The following is a 16992-nucleotide window of genomic DNA, read 5'->3' on the forward strand; positions in this document are numbered from 1 at the left end:
GGCCTCCAGGAGTGTGCAGTCAGAGAGGGAGGTTGCTGGGTACTCTGGTGAGCCCTCAGTATATGATGAATAAATGAATATTTAGGAAGTTTTAAAGCAAGGGAGAGTGTGTAAAGAGCTCTAGCACAGCTACACTGTTCAGAATTTGTTTACTTGGTTGCACCAGGTCTTGGTTGTGGCACGGGGAATCTTAGTTGAGGCATGTGGAGTCTAGTTCCCTGACCAAAGATTGAATGGGGGCCCCTGCACTAGGAGAGCAGAGTCTTAGCCACCAGACCACCAGGGAAGTCCTTAGAGGGGAGAGAAATTACCTGCTGAGAGATCAGGGAGAACTTGGAAGAGATGACATTTGACCTGGATCTTGAAGAGAAATAGTTAAGTTTTAGACGTGGGAGTGGAAGGGATGTTTTAGGCAAGTGAACAGCTTGGACAAAGACACAAGGCCCGGGAACCACAGAATGTAGAGGGAAGAGCTTCCAGACTGTGCCCCCAGCAGCTGTGTTGCTTCTCATCTCTTTCCCCGGTCTGTCCTCCACTCCCACCAGAATGTTCTTTAAAACGAACAGACAAAACCTAAAACTCATCATGTCATTGTAATAGCTAAAGTCTCCAACGCATTTTTTCTACTGAAAAAGGCACATTGCCTACTGTTTGTTCTTGGCCTAGTGTCTAATTTAGTAATTTTTTGACAATTAAGCTTTCTCTAAAGGAATGTCTAGTCAAGGCTATGGTTTTTCCAGTGGTCATGTATGGATGTGAGAGTTGGACTGTGAAGAAAGCTGAGCACTGAAGAATTGATGCTTTTGAACTGTGGTGTTGGAGAAGACTCTTGAGAGTCCCTTAGACTGCAAGGAGATCCAGCCAGTCCATCCTAAAGAGATCAGTCCTGGGTGTTCATTAGAAGGACTGATGCTAAAGCTGAAACTCCAATACTTGGGCCATCTCATGCGAAGAGTTGACTCATTGGAAAATACCCTGATGCTGGGAGGGATTGGGGGCAGGAGGAGAAGGGGACGATAGAGGATGAGATGGCTGGATGGCATCACCGACTTGATGGACATGAGTTTGAGTGAACTCCGGGAGTTGATGATGGACAGGGAGGCCTGGCGTGCTGTGATTCATGGGGTGGCAAAGAGTTGGACACGACTGGGCAACTGAACTGAACTGAAGGGTGCCCAAAGTATTCAAACAACCAATACATCATGAAGTCAGCAACTCAAATTTCCCCAAACATTGAAATATTGATTGCCAGGTCAGTTAAACTTTCCATAAAGTAGAAAATTCTCTTAAAGACTTTAAACACTTTCAAATGAAGAGATCACTCACATTTATTAGAATGGTCATAAAACTGACCAATGAAACAATAGTGTGTGTATCATGGATTTCACTGTTTTCCGTATTATCTTTTAGTATTATATCCTTATCATCCCTTTTCACGTCCTTATCGTTTCTGACTTTTGCTTTGTGATCTTCAGCTCTCCTCAAGAGCCTGGAGAAGGTCCCAGGCTGGCTGAGGTTGAGGATGCTCGCTGACCCCTGAGGTATTGTTTAGTTGCTCAGTTGTGTTCAACTCTTTGCCCCCATGGACTGCAGCATGCCACACTTCACTGTCCTTCACCATCTTCCAGAGGTTGCTCAAACTCACGTCCTGAGATGTAGGTGGGCTTTTTCAGCTGACTCCACTCTAGCCATTAGGTGGGTCCCGTTTTATACTTAGGCTGTCTGGTTTTATTTTTTTAAGGTTACTTTTTGGCTGTGCTGGGTCTTTGTTGCAGTGTGCAGGGGTTTCTCTAGTTGTGGCATGCAGGCTTATAGTTGCCCCACAACATGTGGGATCTTAGTTCCCCAACCAGGGTTCAAACCCATGTCCCTTGCATTGGAAGGTGGATTCTTAACCACTGGACCACCTGGGGAGTCCCCGAGCTGTCTCTGTTGCCTCAGAAACTGTCTCTGTTTTTGGCTCTGCTCAGTCATGTATGCTTTGATTATGACTTTGACGCTTTCTGCTGTGTGTGACACTTTTTTCTGAGTGTCATCAACCTCATTTGGGTGTACTTTGAAACTCTTCCTTTCAAGTGGGGCATGGTCTGTTGGCATTAAATCCATAGCCTTCTGTCCCTTTGATGCTTTTGAAATGATAACTTTTTTTTTCCTCATCTGCCATTAAGATGTTAAGATGCTGTTGGAATCAGTAGCTCAGGTTCTGAGCCTGGAAGGATGACCATGAGTAGGAATATGATGTCAGGAGGACTCACTGGCTTTTGGAGAAAGGGCAGTCTCCCCGAGACCGAGCAAATTGAGAGTCAAGATTCTGGCCTGTTCATGTCTGTGTGTCCATCACCTGGCTTGCTGTGGAAATTAGGAAGTGCATGGGTGTATTTTGCTGAGCAGTTGAGAGGATGATGGGCTTCTCAGGTGGCTGAGCTGGTGAAGAATCCACTGCAATGCAGGAGACCCCAGTTCGATTCTGGGGTTGGGAAGATCCACTGGAGAAGGGATAGGCTACCCACTCCGGTATTCTTGGGCTTTCCTGGTGGCTCAGATGGTAAAGAATCCACCTGCAATGCAGGAGACTTGGGTTTGATCCCTTGGTTAGGAAGATCCCCTGAAGAAGGAAGCGGCTATCCACTCCAGTATTCTGGCCTGGAGAATTCCGTGGACAGAAGAGCCTTGTGGCTAAGTCCATGGGGTCATGAAGAGTTGGACACAACTGAGTGACTTTCACTTTCTCTTGAGAGGATGAATAGGTGAGTGAGTGACTGAGCCACGCTGGGACCGGAGGATGTGCTGGCAGGTCTTGTTGTGCTTCTTTCTTCCCTGGGTTTTCCCAGGTCCTGGCTAGAGTGGATACTCGGTCCCTGCTTCAGCTGGTGAACTGAAAATCCCCATATGGACCAATCATAATGTACTATGACTTGGAAGAGTTAATTTTTACTTTATAATATAAATGTCAACAAAAAAAAGGGATTTTCTTCTTTGACAAGTCCTGGATTTTCAGATGCTTCCCTTCTGATCTTTATGTGCTTCTTTGAAGGAGTGGGAGTTTTTAAGCGCATTTTTTTATAACCTCTTTAATATAAATAGGCAACTCAATGTGATGGGGGGAAAATGTCTGGAGTGGGAGGTGTTACATACACTCCCCACCTCTGTCTCCAGCGTCCCAGCAGATTTCCTTCTTTTTGCCACATGGAGTGTTGGAGTCCTGTGTTCTAGCCTCAGGCAGGAACTGGGGCTTTTCGTGGTGGGGAAAGTTCGTGTTGGGGATGAATGGGAGTTTCAGGATAGACAAAGCTGTCTCTGATTGCCATACCCTATAAAATGGCTTTTGTCCCAGTTTATTGGTAGGGCTCAGACGGTAAAGAATCTGCCTGCAGTGCAGGAGACCCAGGTTTGATCCCTGGGTCAGGAAGATCCCCTTGAGAATGAAATGGCAACCCACTCCAGTATTCTTACCTGGAGAATCCCACGGACAGAGGAGCCGGGCAGGCTACGCTCCATGGGGTTGCAGAGAGTTGGACACGACTTGGTGACCTAACAGCAGTAGTGTAGACCGTGGGTCCTCCGAGCTGCCTACCTCTTCCGGCTCTCGGGCATCTCAGGCTGCCCGAGATGGAGAGCTTATCCGATGGTTTGTTCTACTCTGTCTCGCGGTGAACAGTCACTGTGCTCATGATTCCATGAGAGGGCAGCAGGATGGCGAGAATGCCTCTCTCTCTCCTTCCCCCTCCTCTCCTGCCTTCAGCTTAAACCCATTTCTAGTCTATTACAGAATTAAAAGTGCTCGGTTCCTGGAACAGACACTAAGAATGGAAGGGAGTGAAAGAGGGGAGGCTGAAGGGTAGGCGAGCAGGCAGCAGGTGGCCTTGTGGAGCTGGTGAAAAGCCCATCAGCAGATCAAAGGGGAGGGAGGGAGCTGTGCTTAGAAATAACAGGATGATGTCAGTGTGATTGGAAAGCGCTAACCACACCACCGGGGAGCGGTGCAAAGAGCTGAGATGGACTGGGTGGGAATGAGACGTGGGAAATAAACCAGACTGACGTTTGGCTTGGTGGGGGGTCTCCCCAGCATGGGATCAGTGCAAGGACGTTGTGTTCAGCTCCCCCGTTCCCCACCCTGAGCCTCCGTGTAGATCGTAGGGCCCCTGCCTTTGTGTTCTGGGCTGCAGGAAGGGGACTGCGGTGTGGGAGACCTCAGAGCTTTTGGGGGGTACGTTCAATATTCATGAACTGATTCTTACAGGCACTCTCCTGCACCCTCCCCCACCCCCCTTCATGCAGATGGCAAGATCTTTTTGGAGTAAACAGCAGGAATGTGCCTTGAGACACTCAAGGACCAGGGGCTGTGACAGGAGGAGACAGAAGGAGCGTGAGCATGGTTGAACTGGGCGTAGGGCCGCGCTGGGGGCGTATCCCCGTTCTCACTCATAGGACGCTGGTGCAGGGCGCCATGTGCAGGGGCCTGGGCGTGCGTCCTGGGCGGGGCCTCAGGCCGTGGGCCCTGAGATGGGATGAGGAGCAGGGGTGGAGAGGAGCATGGAGGCGGCTGGGTTTTCCAGACACTCAGCTCCCATTCATCCATTTGTGGATGATCCACAACAGATGCCTCTGCCTCTACCATCTTCCCCACAAGATGTCCCTCTGCCCTCACTGTCACTGCGGTTAGTTGACATGGGCACGGGGAATGCAAGTTCATTTATTTTAATGTTCGCCACGTTTTAATATTTTACTATTTAGATAGACAGAATAGGTTCAGCTCTGTCACGAAACGCTCTTCTTTTGAAGGCTTGAGAGTGGCATAGCCTGGGCCTGACATTCTTGCCGTCTGGCCGTATTCTCTCATGTGTAAGAATGGGAATCTCCACGTGGATCTGGTGTCCTCTGATTCTTGATAGCGTACTTGTTTTTCCATCATCCTGAATATCCATAGTTGACTTTTGTTTAGCTATTTTCCATCTCATAACCACCGTGACAAATACAATCTGACCTCTGTATAGCTTTGTAAAGTAGATACCACTTTACAGAGTAGGACTTCTTCTCTCTGTGTTGACGCACTTAATCATTTTTAAAAATTGCGTCCCGAACACTGACTGAGCAGCTTGTATGTGCCAGAGGGCACTGCGGATATTAGGGAGCTGATGTGGTGGGGGCGACAGGCAAGGAAGCCAGCCGTTGTAGTACAGTAGCATTTGTGCAAAAGGTGGGGCAGGCTGATCTCAGGAAGGCTTCCTGGAAGAGGTGATGCTGTCAGGACCAGCGGGAGCTTGTCAGGGTAGATTCTGTGTGTATGTTAAGGATACGCACGGCAGAGCAGGGAAACAGCGTGATGTTTGTTTGCAGGCAGAATGTGTGTGGCTGGAGATGACCTCAGAGGAGCAGGCAGGGCTGGGTGAGAAAGGCCGTGAGCCGTGCGAGGAGACGTGAACTTGTGGTCCGATACCCTCTCTGTCCTCCAATCAGAGGTCTGTGCCCGTCTTTCATCAGGAGATGAGCATGGCCAGGGCGGATTGGTCCTGCTCGCTGGGTCAGACACCTTTCATTCCCCCCAAGACACCCCTGCATTCTTCTTCTCCGTAAGATTTTTCATTAATTTTTGTTGGATTATAGTTGCTTTACTATGTTGTGTTCGTTTCCGCCGTACGGCAAAGTGAACCAGCTCTGTGTTTACATGGACTCCCTCCCTTTGGATTTGCCTCCCATTTAGGTCAGCATGGAGCACTGAGCTGTGCTGTGCAGCTCGCCACTGTTCCCTGTGCTGTACAGTGGGTTCTCGTTAGTCACCTGCTTTTTACGTAGTATCAATAGAGTATATATGTCAGTCCCAGTCCCCACTCCCCGCTTGGTATCCATACGTTTGTTCTCTGTCTGTCTCTGTCTCTGCTTTGCAAAGATTACCTGTACCCTTTTTCTAGATTATACATATATGCGTTAATATACTCTATTTGTTTTTCTTTCTGACTTAACTTCACTCTGTATAACAGTCTCTGGGTCCATCCACATCTCTGCAAATGGCGCAGTTTCATGCCTTTTTATGGCTGAGTAATAAAGAGTCCATTGTATTCATGTGCCACATCTTCTTTACCCACATCCTCTGTGAGCCCCCAACCAGTCACTGCATACTGGCCACTGCTGAGAGCTGGCCACTGTGGGGACACTGAGGTGAGGAGGCCTGGCCTTGCCCTGGAGATGCCTCTCAAAGAGGAGGGAGGAGCTGACTGTGCAGATTTCCCCCACGCTGCAGTTGGGGTGTCGGGAGGGCGGGCAGCACTGGAGGGCACCGTGCTTTGGTGCTGCCAGGGCGTGAGGGAAGCTCACCCCTTCTCTGTTCAGCCTCCGCTTCCTTCCCCGGGGCACAGGCTAGGGGCTCATGACAGCATCAGCACCGTGTCCCGTGCCCTTTGCTTCCGGCAGTTAAGGCTCATAGCCAGGGCCACCGGGGACGTTTCACTTTTCTCCAGACCCAGCTGAATTCCTTGAGGGCAAGTCGGTGTTCATACTTGGGTCCCCACGGCAGGGTTGAGAAGGTGCTCAGTGAATGAACGTGTGGGTCTCATCATAAAACATGAGTTATGAGGAGCTCCCTGGTGGTCTAGTAGCTATGACTCCACATGCTCCCAATGCAGGGGGCCTGGGTTTGATCCCTGGTCATGGAACTAAGATCCCACTTGCCACAACTAAGAGTTCACATGCTGCAACTAAAAAAGATTGAAAAAGATCTTGCATGCCGCAATAAAGATCCAAGATCCTGCCTGCCACAATAAGACTGGTACAGCCAAATAAGCACACAAAAAAATGAGTTAGCGTTTACGGAGTGCTTGCAGTGTCCAGGTACAGTTCTCTGCTCTTTACTCACTTAATGAGTATTAACTCATTTAATCTTCCCAACAGTCCCATGAGATAGGCCTTATGATACCCCCTCATTTTAGGGGAAGAAATTGAGGCACAGAAAATTTAGTTTGCACGAGGTCCCTGGAAGCATGGAGCCAGGATTTGAAACCTGAGTGTTCTGTCTCTGAAGCTGGGCTCTGAAGGCACTCTGCTGCTTCTCTCTCTTAACCATCCTTGGAAAGTTTGGGTGGGCCTGTTGGTCGGCTGCCAGACCCACAGTGGGTGGTCACAGCTTTGGGTTCAGTGGATCCTTTAACAGACGGCATGGGTGAATGCTGGATTTGGGGCTTCTCCTTGGCCCTCTGGACTCTGGTCATCGAGCTTCTTGTTGGAGTGTCCAGCGTCGGGGGTCAGGAGGTCTCAAAAGTCCCTGCCCATAAGCTGTTCACACTGACGGCCCAAGTGTCAGGCCAAATGTTTTCTGGGAGGAGGTCTTCTCTGCCTGAGCTCAGGAGAGATTACTGGCTGTATTTCCAAGGGTGGGGGTTCCTTTTCTTTTTGTGGCAGCTCTAAACGTTTTCCTAGGTCTCTTCTCTAGGTCTTTCCCATGGGCTTTGTGAGTGAGAAGCAGGGTGGGGCGCTGTAGAGGGGTGCTGCTCCCGTCTCCTTTGAAGAGACCCTGCAGAGGGGGCCTTGGTGGGTTAACGGCCTGAAGCTCCTGAACCTTTGATCTGCCCCAGCTCGTGCCAAGGCTCGGCTTGTTGAAGGAGTCGGTAGTGGTGCAGCAGGCCTCAGACCTGGGCTGTGGCCCGAGGCTCTCCTCCTTGGGCGCCCTCCTTCCCTCTCGCCCACCACAGATCTCAGACCTGTGTTCCCAGGCCTCTCCCCACCTTCCGTGTCCTCTATGGGCATTTCCCCCCGCCCCCGTCAGTCTCCTACACACCTCACCCCAGCTGGCACCTCGTGCCCAGAGGACTCACTTGACAGTCCTCCGACAGAGGAGCCTGGCTCCTGGGCTGCTTGTGTAGCCTCCGGGTGGCGGGTGGGGGGCGGTGCTTTAGGGAGAGAGCTACCCTCATTGCTATGGAGAAGGGGCACCCTTTCCATATTTTTTCCCTGCTGCCTTTTAAAAATGAAAAACAGAAGCTCTGGACCTTTCTCTCATGAGGATCTCTGTCATCATTATTGGAAACAAATATTGACTTCTGAGCCTGCAGTCTTACGGTTTGGCCAGTGGGACTGGAACAAGACAGATTTATTACTTGAGGATGTGATGGGTGGTCACAGAGTCAGGCACTGTCCAGGGCCCTGGATTCCAAGGCCTTCAGTGGAGGGGCGTCAGGTTGGGTGTATCCAGGTCAACATTCAGAGTCAGTGGATCTGGGCTGGAGCCAGGAGTCTGTTTTTAAAAGCTTTTGAGGTATGGGATAACCATTGGTTTCAGAACTGCAGGCATCAAGGAACAATGGCAGTTCTGTCTTATCAAGTCTTCAAACTCTTTGCATTAATTCCTGATGTCTTCCCTTCTGACGCGGTTGGCTGCTCCCTAGGAATCTCCAAGAGCAAGCCAGCCAGAGGAGAAGGACGTTTCTCTTGATTCCGATGCTGCTGGCCCCCTTACTTCTGGCAAGCCCTTCAGCCAAGGTGCAGACAGCAGCCTGAGCAGTGCTGATGGCAAAGAGCGACGGCGAAGAGAGGCAAGTTGGCTCCCAGAAAAAGGAAAGAATGAGAAGAATGATCCTGGGATGTCCAGAAGTGTGGTGGACCCCGGAGGTGATCAGCCTGCCAACACCACTGAAAAAGAGGCACCAGAGGACCCGGTGGACGCAGGAGAGGAGGGTTCCAGGAAGGAAGAGGCCGCAGAGGAGCCAAAGGAGGAGGCCTCTGTCCCGAAAGAGAGCAGATCAGAGGTGAGTGAAGTAAGTCACTCGGTCCCGCGGGCAGTTGCTGGCTCCAGCCCTCTCTGCTCTCTTGAGCCCGGAGCACGTTTCTCTCTTTTCATCTTTATTACTGAGTCAGAAGCTTCATTTGTAGACCCTGCAATGGGCTGTCAACATAAGCCAGAACCCTTAATTGTGACAAATATGCCCAGACCCAGCAGGCAGTAAAATCCTGAATGAAACTCCATACCTGCTGGCACTAGAAATTCAGAGCAGACATTTGCTTTTCCACGGGCACCCTCCTGGGATATTCATGCTCTTCTGGGCTCCCACTTAATTCCTCTCGCTATTTCCCACCTCCCCCTCCTACTTCTTGACATCAGTTTTGGGTTATTCCTGGTTGCCTCTTATATTCCTATAAAGAGAGGAGGCATTGAGGGAGGTGGGGGGGCCACATTTGGGAGTGTCCTGCCCCAGCACCAGTTAGTCAGGTTACAGGAAGTCTTGGCAAGATGAGGCCAGTGACCCAGATGGACAGATGTAGGAGCCAGGGGCGAGAGCATTTGGTGTCTTCATTTTCCAGCCCTCAGTCCTGTTCCTCCTCCAGGGGGGTGGTGAGGGAATTCATTAAAGAGCTTTTCACTGCTTTCTGGAAAAGATGCTCGTGTCATGTTTTTCTAGGAGAGCATCAGACTTCTCCACCGCTGACTTTCTAGCCACCTCCCACTCCGCTTCACTAGGCTGTCCCTCCATGTGTAGAGTGTTGCCTCTACTGGGCTGCCCAGCCTGAGTGGGCTGGGGGCTGGGAATGGGAGGGTCCACAGGCCTCTTTCAGGTTTTCCAGAGGAGGTGGATTTCGGTTTGGGTTCAGCCCTGTGTGGGCGCCATGGAGGCTGAGAACGACCCTCTGTCTTCTGCTCCGGTGACTTCTCTGTGTCTGTCTCCCCAGGAGTCGGAGATCAGTGAGCACGAGAAGCAGCTACAGCTCTCAGACTCTGCTGCTTCTGACCCCAAGTCCTTCCTTGGCTTGGTGAGTCTGAGTCTGAGATGGGAGTTGGGGGGGTGGGGCGGTGGGCAGCAGAGTAGTGATGAAGAACATGGATATGCGAGTTACTGTGGTTAAATAATTTGCCGAGCATCTCACAGCTTGTAAGTGAGGAAGTTAGGACTCAAACTTGGGTCTTGTCTAACTCCATTTCCTCAGCTCGTCCTACCAAGGGTAACACTACCTACTTTTTAGGTTTGTTGTGAGAAGAAAGTGGGGTAAAGTGTATGTACATCATTAGCATATGAATATTAAACAAGCATAGCTGTTATTACTACTGCTGCATGAACTGCCTGTGAGATCATATGAAATCATGGCCTCTGGGCTCTTAACAAGAGCATTGCATGAGTGTGGGAGATTAGAGACTGTGTGTGTATGTGTTTATGGGATCACTGAACTGTGGCTAGGAAGGACCAGTCCTCAGGCTCTGACCACGAAGTGTGTTGTGGTGTGGTCATTTCCAAAGTGAAGACTGCTCTGGAATGCCAGCATCCGTAGTGTCTTTGTTCCAGCCCTTCCACCTTCCACTGAGCCTCCCTAATCCTGGCTTCACTTGCCGGGTTTGTATCTAAGGGGAGTAGTCTGGGGTGCTTTTTGGCAGAGCGTTTCTTTAGAAACCATGCTCCATCTGTTTGGAGGAGGCAGATCAAAGGGAAGGGATTAGTGGGAGAGGGTCAGGGATGAGCAGTAGTGATACGAGGGGGTGCAGAGGAATTAGGAGGCTGTGTGCGCTCAAGCCCCTCGCTGAGCCATGGGCTTAAGGAGCCAGATGGCAGCTGCATTGAGTGGAGTAGAACTCACGCTGCAAGGAAAATGTCATCCACAAAGAAAACCCACAAGCCAGGAAGGGGAGGCAAAGTCACCGTTGGCAGAAACCATCATGAAGAGTCTCTGTGCCACAGAGCTCTCTGAAGCAAGGGCCCTGGCCCTTCTCAGGGAGTCGCCCTGTGGAGGAGTGTGTCCGTCAGCATTTTTCTTCTTTACGGGAGTGGGTGGAGGAAGCCACGGCCAGCAGGACCAGACCTTGGCTGGGCGTCCCGCCATTCATCAGGGCTGATGACAGAACTGTCCCTGTTAGCATGCTGTCGGGTAGCAATCCATCACCTAGCCCAGTGGGGCTCCTGGGTTTGGAGGGGGAGGGGTCCTGGCTCTGCGGCAGCCAGAGGGCAGTGGGGAGCTGGCACCTGCGTGGGCCCTTGCTGTCCATCCCAAAGAGAAGCCAGTGGAGAAAGTGGTGCTGATCCATCCCCATTGTCCAGAGGGGCACCTGTATGGGAAGGGGAAAGAACCCGCTGGGAGGGGCCTGGCAGGCCCTGTTTCCTACCTGCCCACAGATCTGGGCACTTAGGCCTCCTGTCGGGCGCCAGGAGGGAGAGACAGCTGGAAAGTGACATGCTTTGCAGCACATGTCAGGCAAAAAGCTTGGGCTCTGGAGTTGGCCCAGGACACATCTGACCCCCAGCCCTGCTGCTTAACAGATGCGTGACCTTGGGCAAGTTACATGGGCTCTCAAACGGCTTCCTACTCTGTGAGATAAAAATAAGAGGACAGTCTCATTAGGTTACTTTCTTCCCCTGTAATTCGATTATGAAAAATTTCAACCGTATGGAAAAATTAAAAGAATTTTATAGCGAATACCTACATACTCAGCCCCTAGAGTCTGCAGTGAGCAGTATACCGTAGTTGCTTTACCACATACCTTTCCATCTAGTAACAGAGTTATTTGGAAGAAAAGCAAAAGTGTTAGTCGCTCCGTCATGTCCTAGTCTTTGTGACTCCATGGGCTGTAGCCCCGCCAGTCTCCTCTGTCCATAAGAATCTCAAGGCAAGAATGCTGGAGTGGGTTGTCATTTTCTACTCCAGGGGATCTTCCTGACCCAGGGATCGAACCCGGGTCTCCTGCATTGTAGGCAGATTCTTTACTGTGAGCCACCAGAGAAGCCCAATGTTATTTTAAAGATGAGGTTAGTGAGTAGGTGTTGGAATGCTTGGCACAGTGTCTGGCACGTAGTAGGCGTCTTTCTGGAAGGTGGGGGTGGAGGAGAGGCCCTGATCTCTGGTGGGCACTGACCGTGATGGGGGGAGAGCTGACCTCCCTGTCTCCACCATCTCCAGGACTTCGGTTTCCGCAGCCAGATCTCAGAGCGCCTGCTGGATATGGACGTGCACTCCTCTGTCCTGGATGGAGCCCGCTGGGAGGTGAGTCTCTCTCGGGCTGGGCTGGGGCCTCATTTTTGGGGATGATCAAGAGCTGAGGCCTGCCCATCCCAGGGTGCATTTCTGGGAGTTCTCTCCCTTCTGGTTTGTCAAGGCAAGGCCCTGATGGTGCCTGCGATGGGGCTTCCGGCGCTCGTGGTCTGTTGCTGCCAGCACCTGAGGGCTGACCGTTTGCGCCTGTGCAAAAAAGCACTGCGCAGCTTGTGGATTTCAGGGCACTTCCTAACCTGGCCCATTCAACCTCTGCAGTCATGTCCTCAGCCCACTTGCCATGCCCTGGCTGTGCCCACTGCTCACCATTCCCTGGGGCTACACCGTCCACCGCTTTACCACCCTGCCTGCCAGCTGCCTCCCCTTGTGCCCCGAGAGCTCTTTCTTGGTCTCGGAGGCCTACCTCTGATGTCACGTCCTCCATGCAGGATGAATCGGCCCTTCCCTCTGCTTCCCTGAGTGCTCCTGCTTTTGTTTTCTGGTTCTCTGTCTCCCCTGCCAGATGTAAGCTCTGGGCAGGCATGGGTGTCGTTGAACCCAGAGTAGGGGATAAAGTTGACTCAGACACAGGTCCTATGTGCAAGGAGCTTGAAGCCAAGGTCATTTTTTAATTTTTTCTTTTAGTATTGAAGGATGGTTTAATATTATGAATCTTCTAAATATATTTCATGATATCTGTGAATCAGAGGATAAAACCTTCTGATCACTTTGAGATCAAAAGGTATTTGATAAAAATTTAATATTGATTTCTAAAAATAATAGCATTAAGGAAGCCATTTATTTAACATGACTAAAATGATTTTTTTTTCTCAAAACAAGCACCAATATCATGGTGAAACACTAGAAAATATTTGCAAACAAAACTGACAAGGGATTAATCTCTAAAATATACAAACAGCTCATGTAGCTCAATAACCAAAAAATCAAACAACCCAATCAAAAGTGGGCAGAAGACCTAAACAGACATTTCTTCAAAGAAGACAGACAGATGATCAACAAATACATGAAAAGGTACTCGGTATCATTAATTATTAGAGAAATGCAAATCAAAACTACAATGAGGTATCACTTTAGACCGGCTGGAATGGCCATCCTTAAAAAAAATCTGTAAAACATAAATGCCAACATCATTTTTGCCTCCTCTGTGAGATTATTGAGAGGAGAGAGGTTCTGACATGCAGTCTCTGCAGGTTTGAGGGAGCATTTGGTTTGGGTGAAACAAACAAGGTATTTAATGTGAATCAAGCCTGGGAGCCCTTAGTGAAGCCGGTCCTGAGTCAGGGTAGAGTTGTGAGTCTGGTTGATTGGAGCCTGACATGTTCCTCTCAGCTCTGGCTGATAAGCCTCCCTGGGCCACTGCTTAGCTACCGGGTCCCTGCTGGACACTGGATCTCTCCCCCTCACTGCCTGCCCTCCGTTTGCAGCACTGGAGGTCTGTAAAGGCATAGACAAGGCCAGGTGGTGTTCGTCAGGAAGGGTTTGGAGCAGGTGATTGGTGAGGTACCTTTGGCAGCACGTAAGTGGGAAAGTTACCGAGTTGGCCAGGCAAGGTGATTTTCCATTGCTCTGACTCTAAAATCTGGCCAATATTAGAATCCTTAAGTGAAAGAAAGTGAAAGTCACTCAGCCGTGTCCGACTCTTTGCGACCCCATGGACTATACAGTCCATGGAATTCTCTAGTCCAGAATACTGGAGTGGGTAGCCTTTCCCTTTTTCAGGGGATCTTCCCAACCCAGGGATCGAACCTAGGTGTCCCGCATTGCAGGCGGATTCTTTACCAGCTGAGCTACAAGGGAAGCACTTGGGGGCTTTTAAAAAGACAGATTTCCTTGGGAGGCTTTTGAAAAGAGTGGACCACCAGGGAAGTCCCTGTGATTTACTTAAATGAAGACTGAATCGTGAACAAAAACAAAACCCCAGAGCTGAGTTTAGGTTAGGGAAGGGGTATCTTTAGCAGTCTTAAGCCAGAGGCTTAGAACAGGCATGTGTCTCCTCGTTCTGAAGAGTGCCGATGTGCCTGATGGCCTTGTCTGGTTCCTTTGACTCCCTTTCTGGGGCAGAAAGTTCTAGGGAACAAGTAAAACTCTGCTCAAAGGGCCTCTGTGTGGGTACTTGCCCAGGGTATCCCCTTTTCTCTGGCTCAGGGCTGGTTGAGTTTCTAGCAGAAAGGTGAATCAAGAAGGAAACAGACATTTTCTGCAGCTCATCTTTCTGATTCAGGGCTCAGCCCCTCAATATTTATTACGACCGCTGTACTTTGTTACCCATCTTATATTTTAGTTTGTGAAATAGATTGGCCTGTGGGAGGGGGGCGCTCTCTGCGGAGTGTGGTGTGATCTGTAGGGAAGACAAGTTGCAAGTTGAGTCCTGGAAGGGGAGGAGGCAGGGCAGGAGAAGGACGCCCGCCCCGCCATTGTCTGTGGGCTCTGCCCTGCTGATGCGATCAGGAATGGCAGCGCTGGCAGGGAGCCCTTCTGCTGCGGGCACTGGGAGGCACTCCCAGGCAGCGTTTCTATTTTTAATGTAATTTGGGGGAGCTGGCTTTTAGTTCAGACCCTGCTCTTCCTCACCCATCCAGATGGCAGAGTCGGCCACAGCTGCCGGGGCTCAGGCTGCCAGTGGAGAGGCGTGGGGGGCTGCGGGCACGGGGCTGGGGACACAGAGGTGTGCCAGCCAGGCCGGAACCCCGCCGGGGAAGATGGAGTGGGCTGTCTCCAGCCCCACCTCTCCTGTTAACCCTCGTGGTCCGGGACAGACAGGGCCCCTGTGAATGTGACGGAAGGAGTGCAGATCCTAGGATGGGGACTGGCACTGGCGAAGCTGGGTTTCTTTTTTTTTTTTTACCCCCAGGCTGGTGGAGAAGAGGGGGAGTGTGAGGAGAGCTGTTTTTGTGGCCTGCCTTTTTTGGGCCAGAGTTGGGCCCCGCTAGAAGCCCTGTACACTGTGGTTCACTATCACATTTTTTAAAAAATAATTTTATTTATTTATCTTTGGCTGTGCTGGGTCTTCGTTGCTGTGTGGGCTTTTCTCTCATTGCGGTGAGAGGGGCCCTTGTCTAGTTGCAGCGAGTGGGCTTCTCATTGCGGTAACTTCTCCTGTTGCACGTAGCATGGTCTCTAGGGCGCGGGGGCTTCAGTAGTGGTGGCTCCTGGGCCCAAGAGCACAGTCTCAATAGTTGGGGCGCACAGGCTTAGTTACTCTGGGTGTGTGGGATCTTCCCGGTTCAGGGATGGAACCTGTGTCTCCTGCACTGGCAGGCGAATTCTTTACCACTGAGCCACCTGACCTGGGGATCGAACCCATGTCTCTTGGTCTCCTCCACTGCAGGTGAATTCTTTACCATGGAGCCACCGGGGAAACCCAAGGGAAGCCCTGTGATCCCATTTTGCAGTGGAGGAGGTGCTGGAACTAGGGGTTAAGTCCAGGCTGACAGCACCGCTCCACCCCTGCAACCTTACCCCTGCAACCTTACCCCTGCAACCTTACCCTTGCAGGAAATCGGTGAATGTATTAAGAATAGTCCTTTTCACCAGCTTGCTAACTTTGCCCCGACACCCAAACTTTAAAATGAGGTTTGGGGCTGACTCTCTTCGTTTCTTCTTTGCACTGTCTGGCAGGTATAATTCCTGATTAGGAAGGGGGCATCATTGTCTACTAACGGCACCTGGGTGTCGGGGGATCTCAGAATGGTGCAAAGGAGCACTCCGTCTTCCTCCCTTCAGGTTGCCCTCGCAGTGCCCTTCTCATCTGGAATATAGCTGTCTCTCGTTTCAGCACGTCTCCATCTTTCCAGGATCCTCTTTGATGCACTTTGTCTTCTGTCCCCAGTCCTGCTCACTGAATTTCAGCATTCCCGGTGATCGGTGACTCTGGCGGTCGGGGGCCCGTGATTTGGGGTGTTCGCGGACGTCTCTGCTTTCTCTCTGCAGCTGCCAGTGAATGTTTCCGCCTGCAGGAGGCAGGATTTTCTTTTTCTTGTGTGTCCCCCTTCAGCCTGTGGCTTCTGAGTCTGCCTGCAGTGGCTGTGTTGTCTGACTCATCCTCCCTAGGGCAGCAAGGCCAGCTCTGGGAGCAGCTGTGAGCCTGGGGGCTTAGCCAGAGCCTCAGGGGCTTCATTGTACAGCAGACAGGCCTTCTCTTCTGCATCCCAAGTGGCTCTCCCTCACCAAGAGCCACCTCTCAGCGCCCCCTCCTGGCATGGGCGTCAGTACAGACCCCCACCCCAGTGTGCACTTTCCACTGCTACTTGTCTGCAGGCCCAGAGGTTGGGAAGAGAAGACAAGGATGCCAGCCAGTCCAGCCAAGAGGAGCTGCAGAGCAAGCAGTCTGGAGGCTCGGAGAGGTACCGTGTGTGGGAGGAGGCCCTTGGGGACTTTGGGATGGCGTGGACTTGGGGCCAGAATTCCTGCCTTTGGTCTGCGTGTCTCAGTGTGCTCCTGTCTGAAGGCAGGTGATGAACTGACTGGATGGCCTTGCAGAGTTTGTGTGTGTGTGCGCGTCACACAAACCAAGACAGAAGTGGGAGGTACTGCTGCAGCGTTTGGTGGGACTTTGTGCCCACAGCACCATTGTGGGGCCAGGGCTCTGTCCTCTTCACCCGATTGGTTGCAACCTCGTGTGTCCTTGGTCATGGGTCAGGGCTGGATAGTCTGCTAGAGGTCTGGGGGACCATGCTAGAGGATCGGTGCTGCAGCTCAGAGCTCTGAGCCAGGCCTAGCCACATCAGAAATGGCTGCAGCTGTGTCTGTGTGTGTGTATGTCTGTGTGATTGAGAGACAGGGGCTTCCAGCTTCTCAGGCCTGGGCCCATGAAAGAGAAGGGTTGCCATCCTGGCAGGGGAAGGGGGTGGTCATTCTACTTTTTGAACCTTTAAAAGCTATCAGCATTTTTACTTCCTCAAAGCTACAGCTTCATGCATTTTCTATAGAGTGATCATTTGAGACTGGCTTCTATCTTTCTCCTTCTTTCTGCTCAATTCTTCCATCACTTCGCCAACTCCCAGACCCCAGAGATGGGGATAGATACACCTGTGA

General features: G+C 51.1%; 1 protein-coding gene across 1 annotated transcript in view; it reads left to right on the top strand.

The window, feature by feature from the left end:
- CEP164 (centrosomal protein 164) overlaps positions 1 to 16992 on the top strand; it is a 69432-nt gene that overhangs the window by 29850 nt on the left and 22590 nt on the right. Inside the window, exons 9-12 of the mRNA XM_055548207.1 lie at positions 8376 to 8735; positions 9655 to 9735; positions 11866 to 11949; positions 16216 to 16301. Coding sequence (XP_055404182.1) covers positions 8376 to 8735; positions 9655 to 9735; positions 11866 to 11949; positions 16216 to 16301 — 611 coding nt within the window. The remainder of the gene's footprint in view (positions 1 to 8375; positions 8736 to 9654; positions 9736 to 11865; positions 11950 to 16215; positions 16302 to 16992) is intronic.

Source organism: Bubalus kerabau, chromosome 15, assembly GCF_029407905.1.
Source record: "Bubalus kerabau isolate K-KA32 ecotype Philippines breed swamp buffalo chromosome 15, PCC_UOA_SB_1v2, whole genome shotgun sequence".
Taxonomy (NCBI): domain Eukaryota; kingdom Metazoa; phylum Chordata; class Mammalia; order Artiodactyla; family Bovidae; genus Bubalus; species Bubalus kerabau.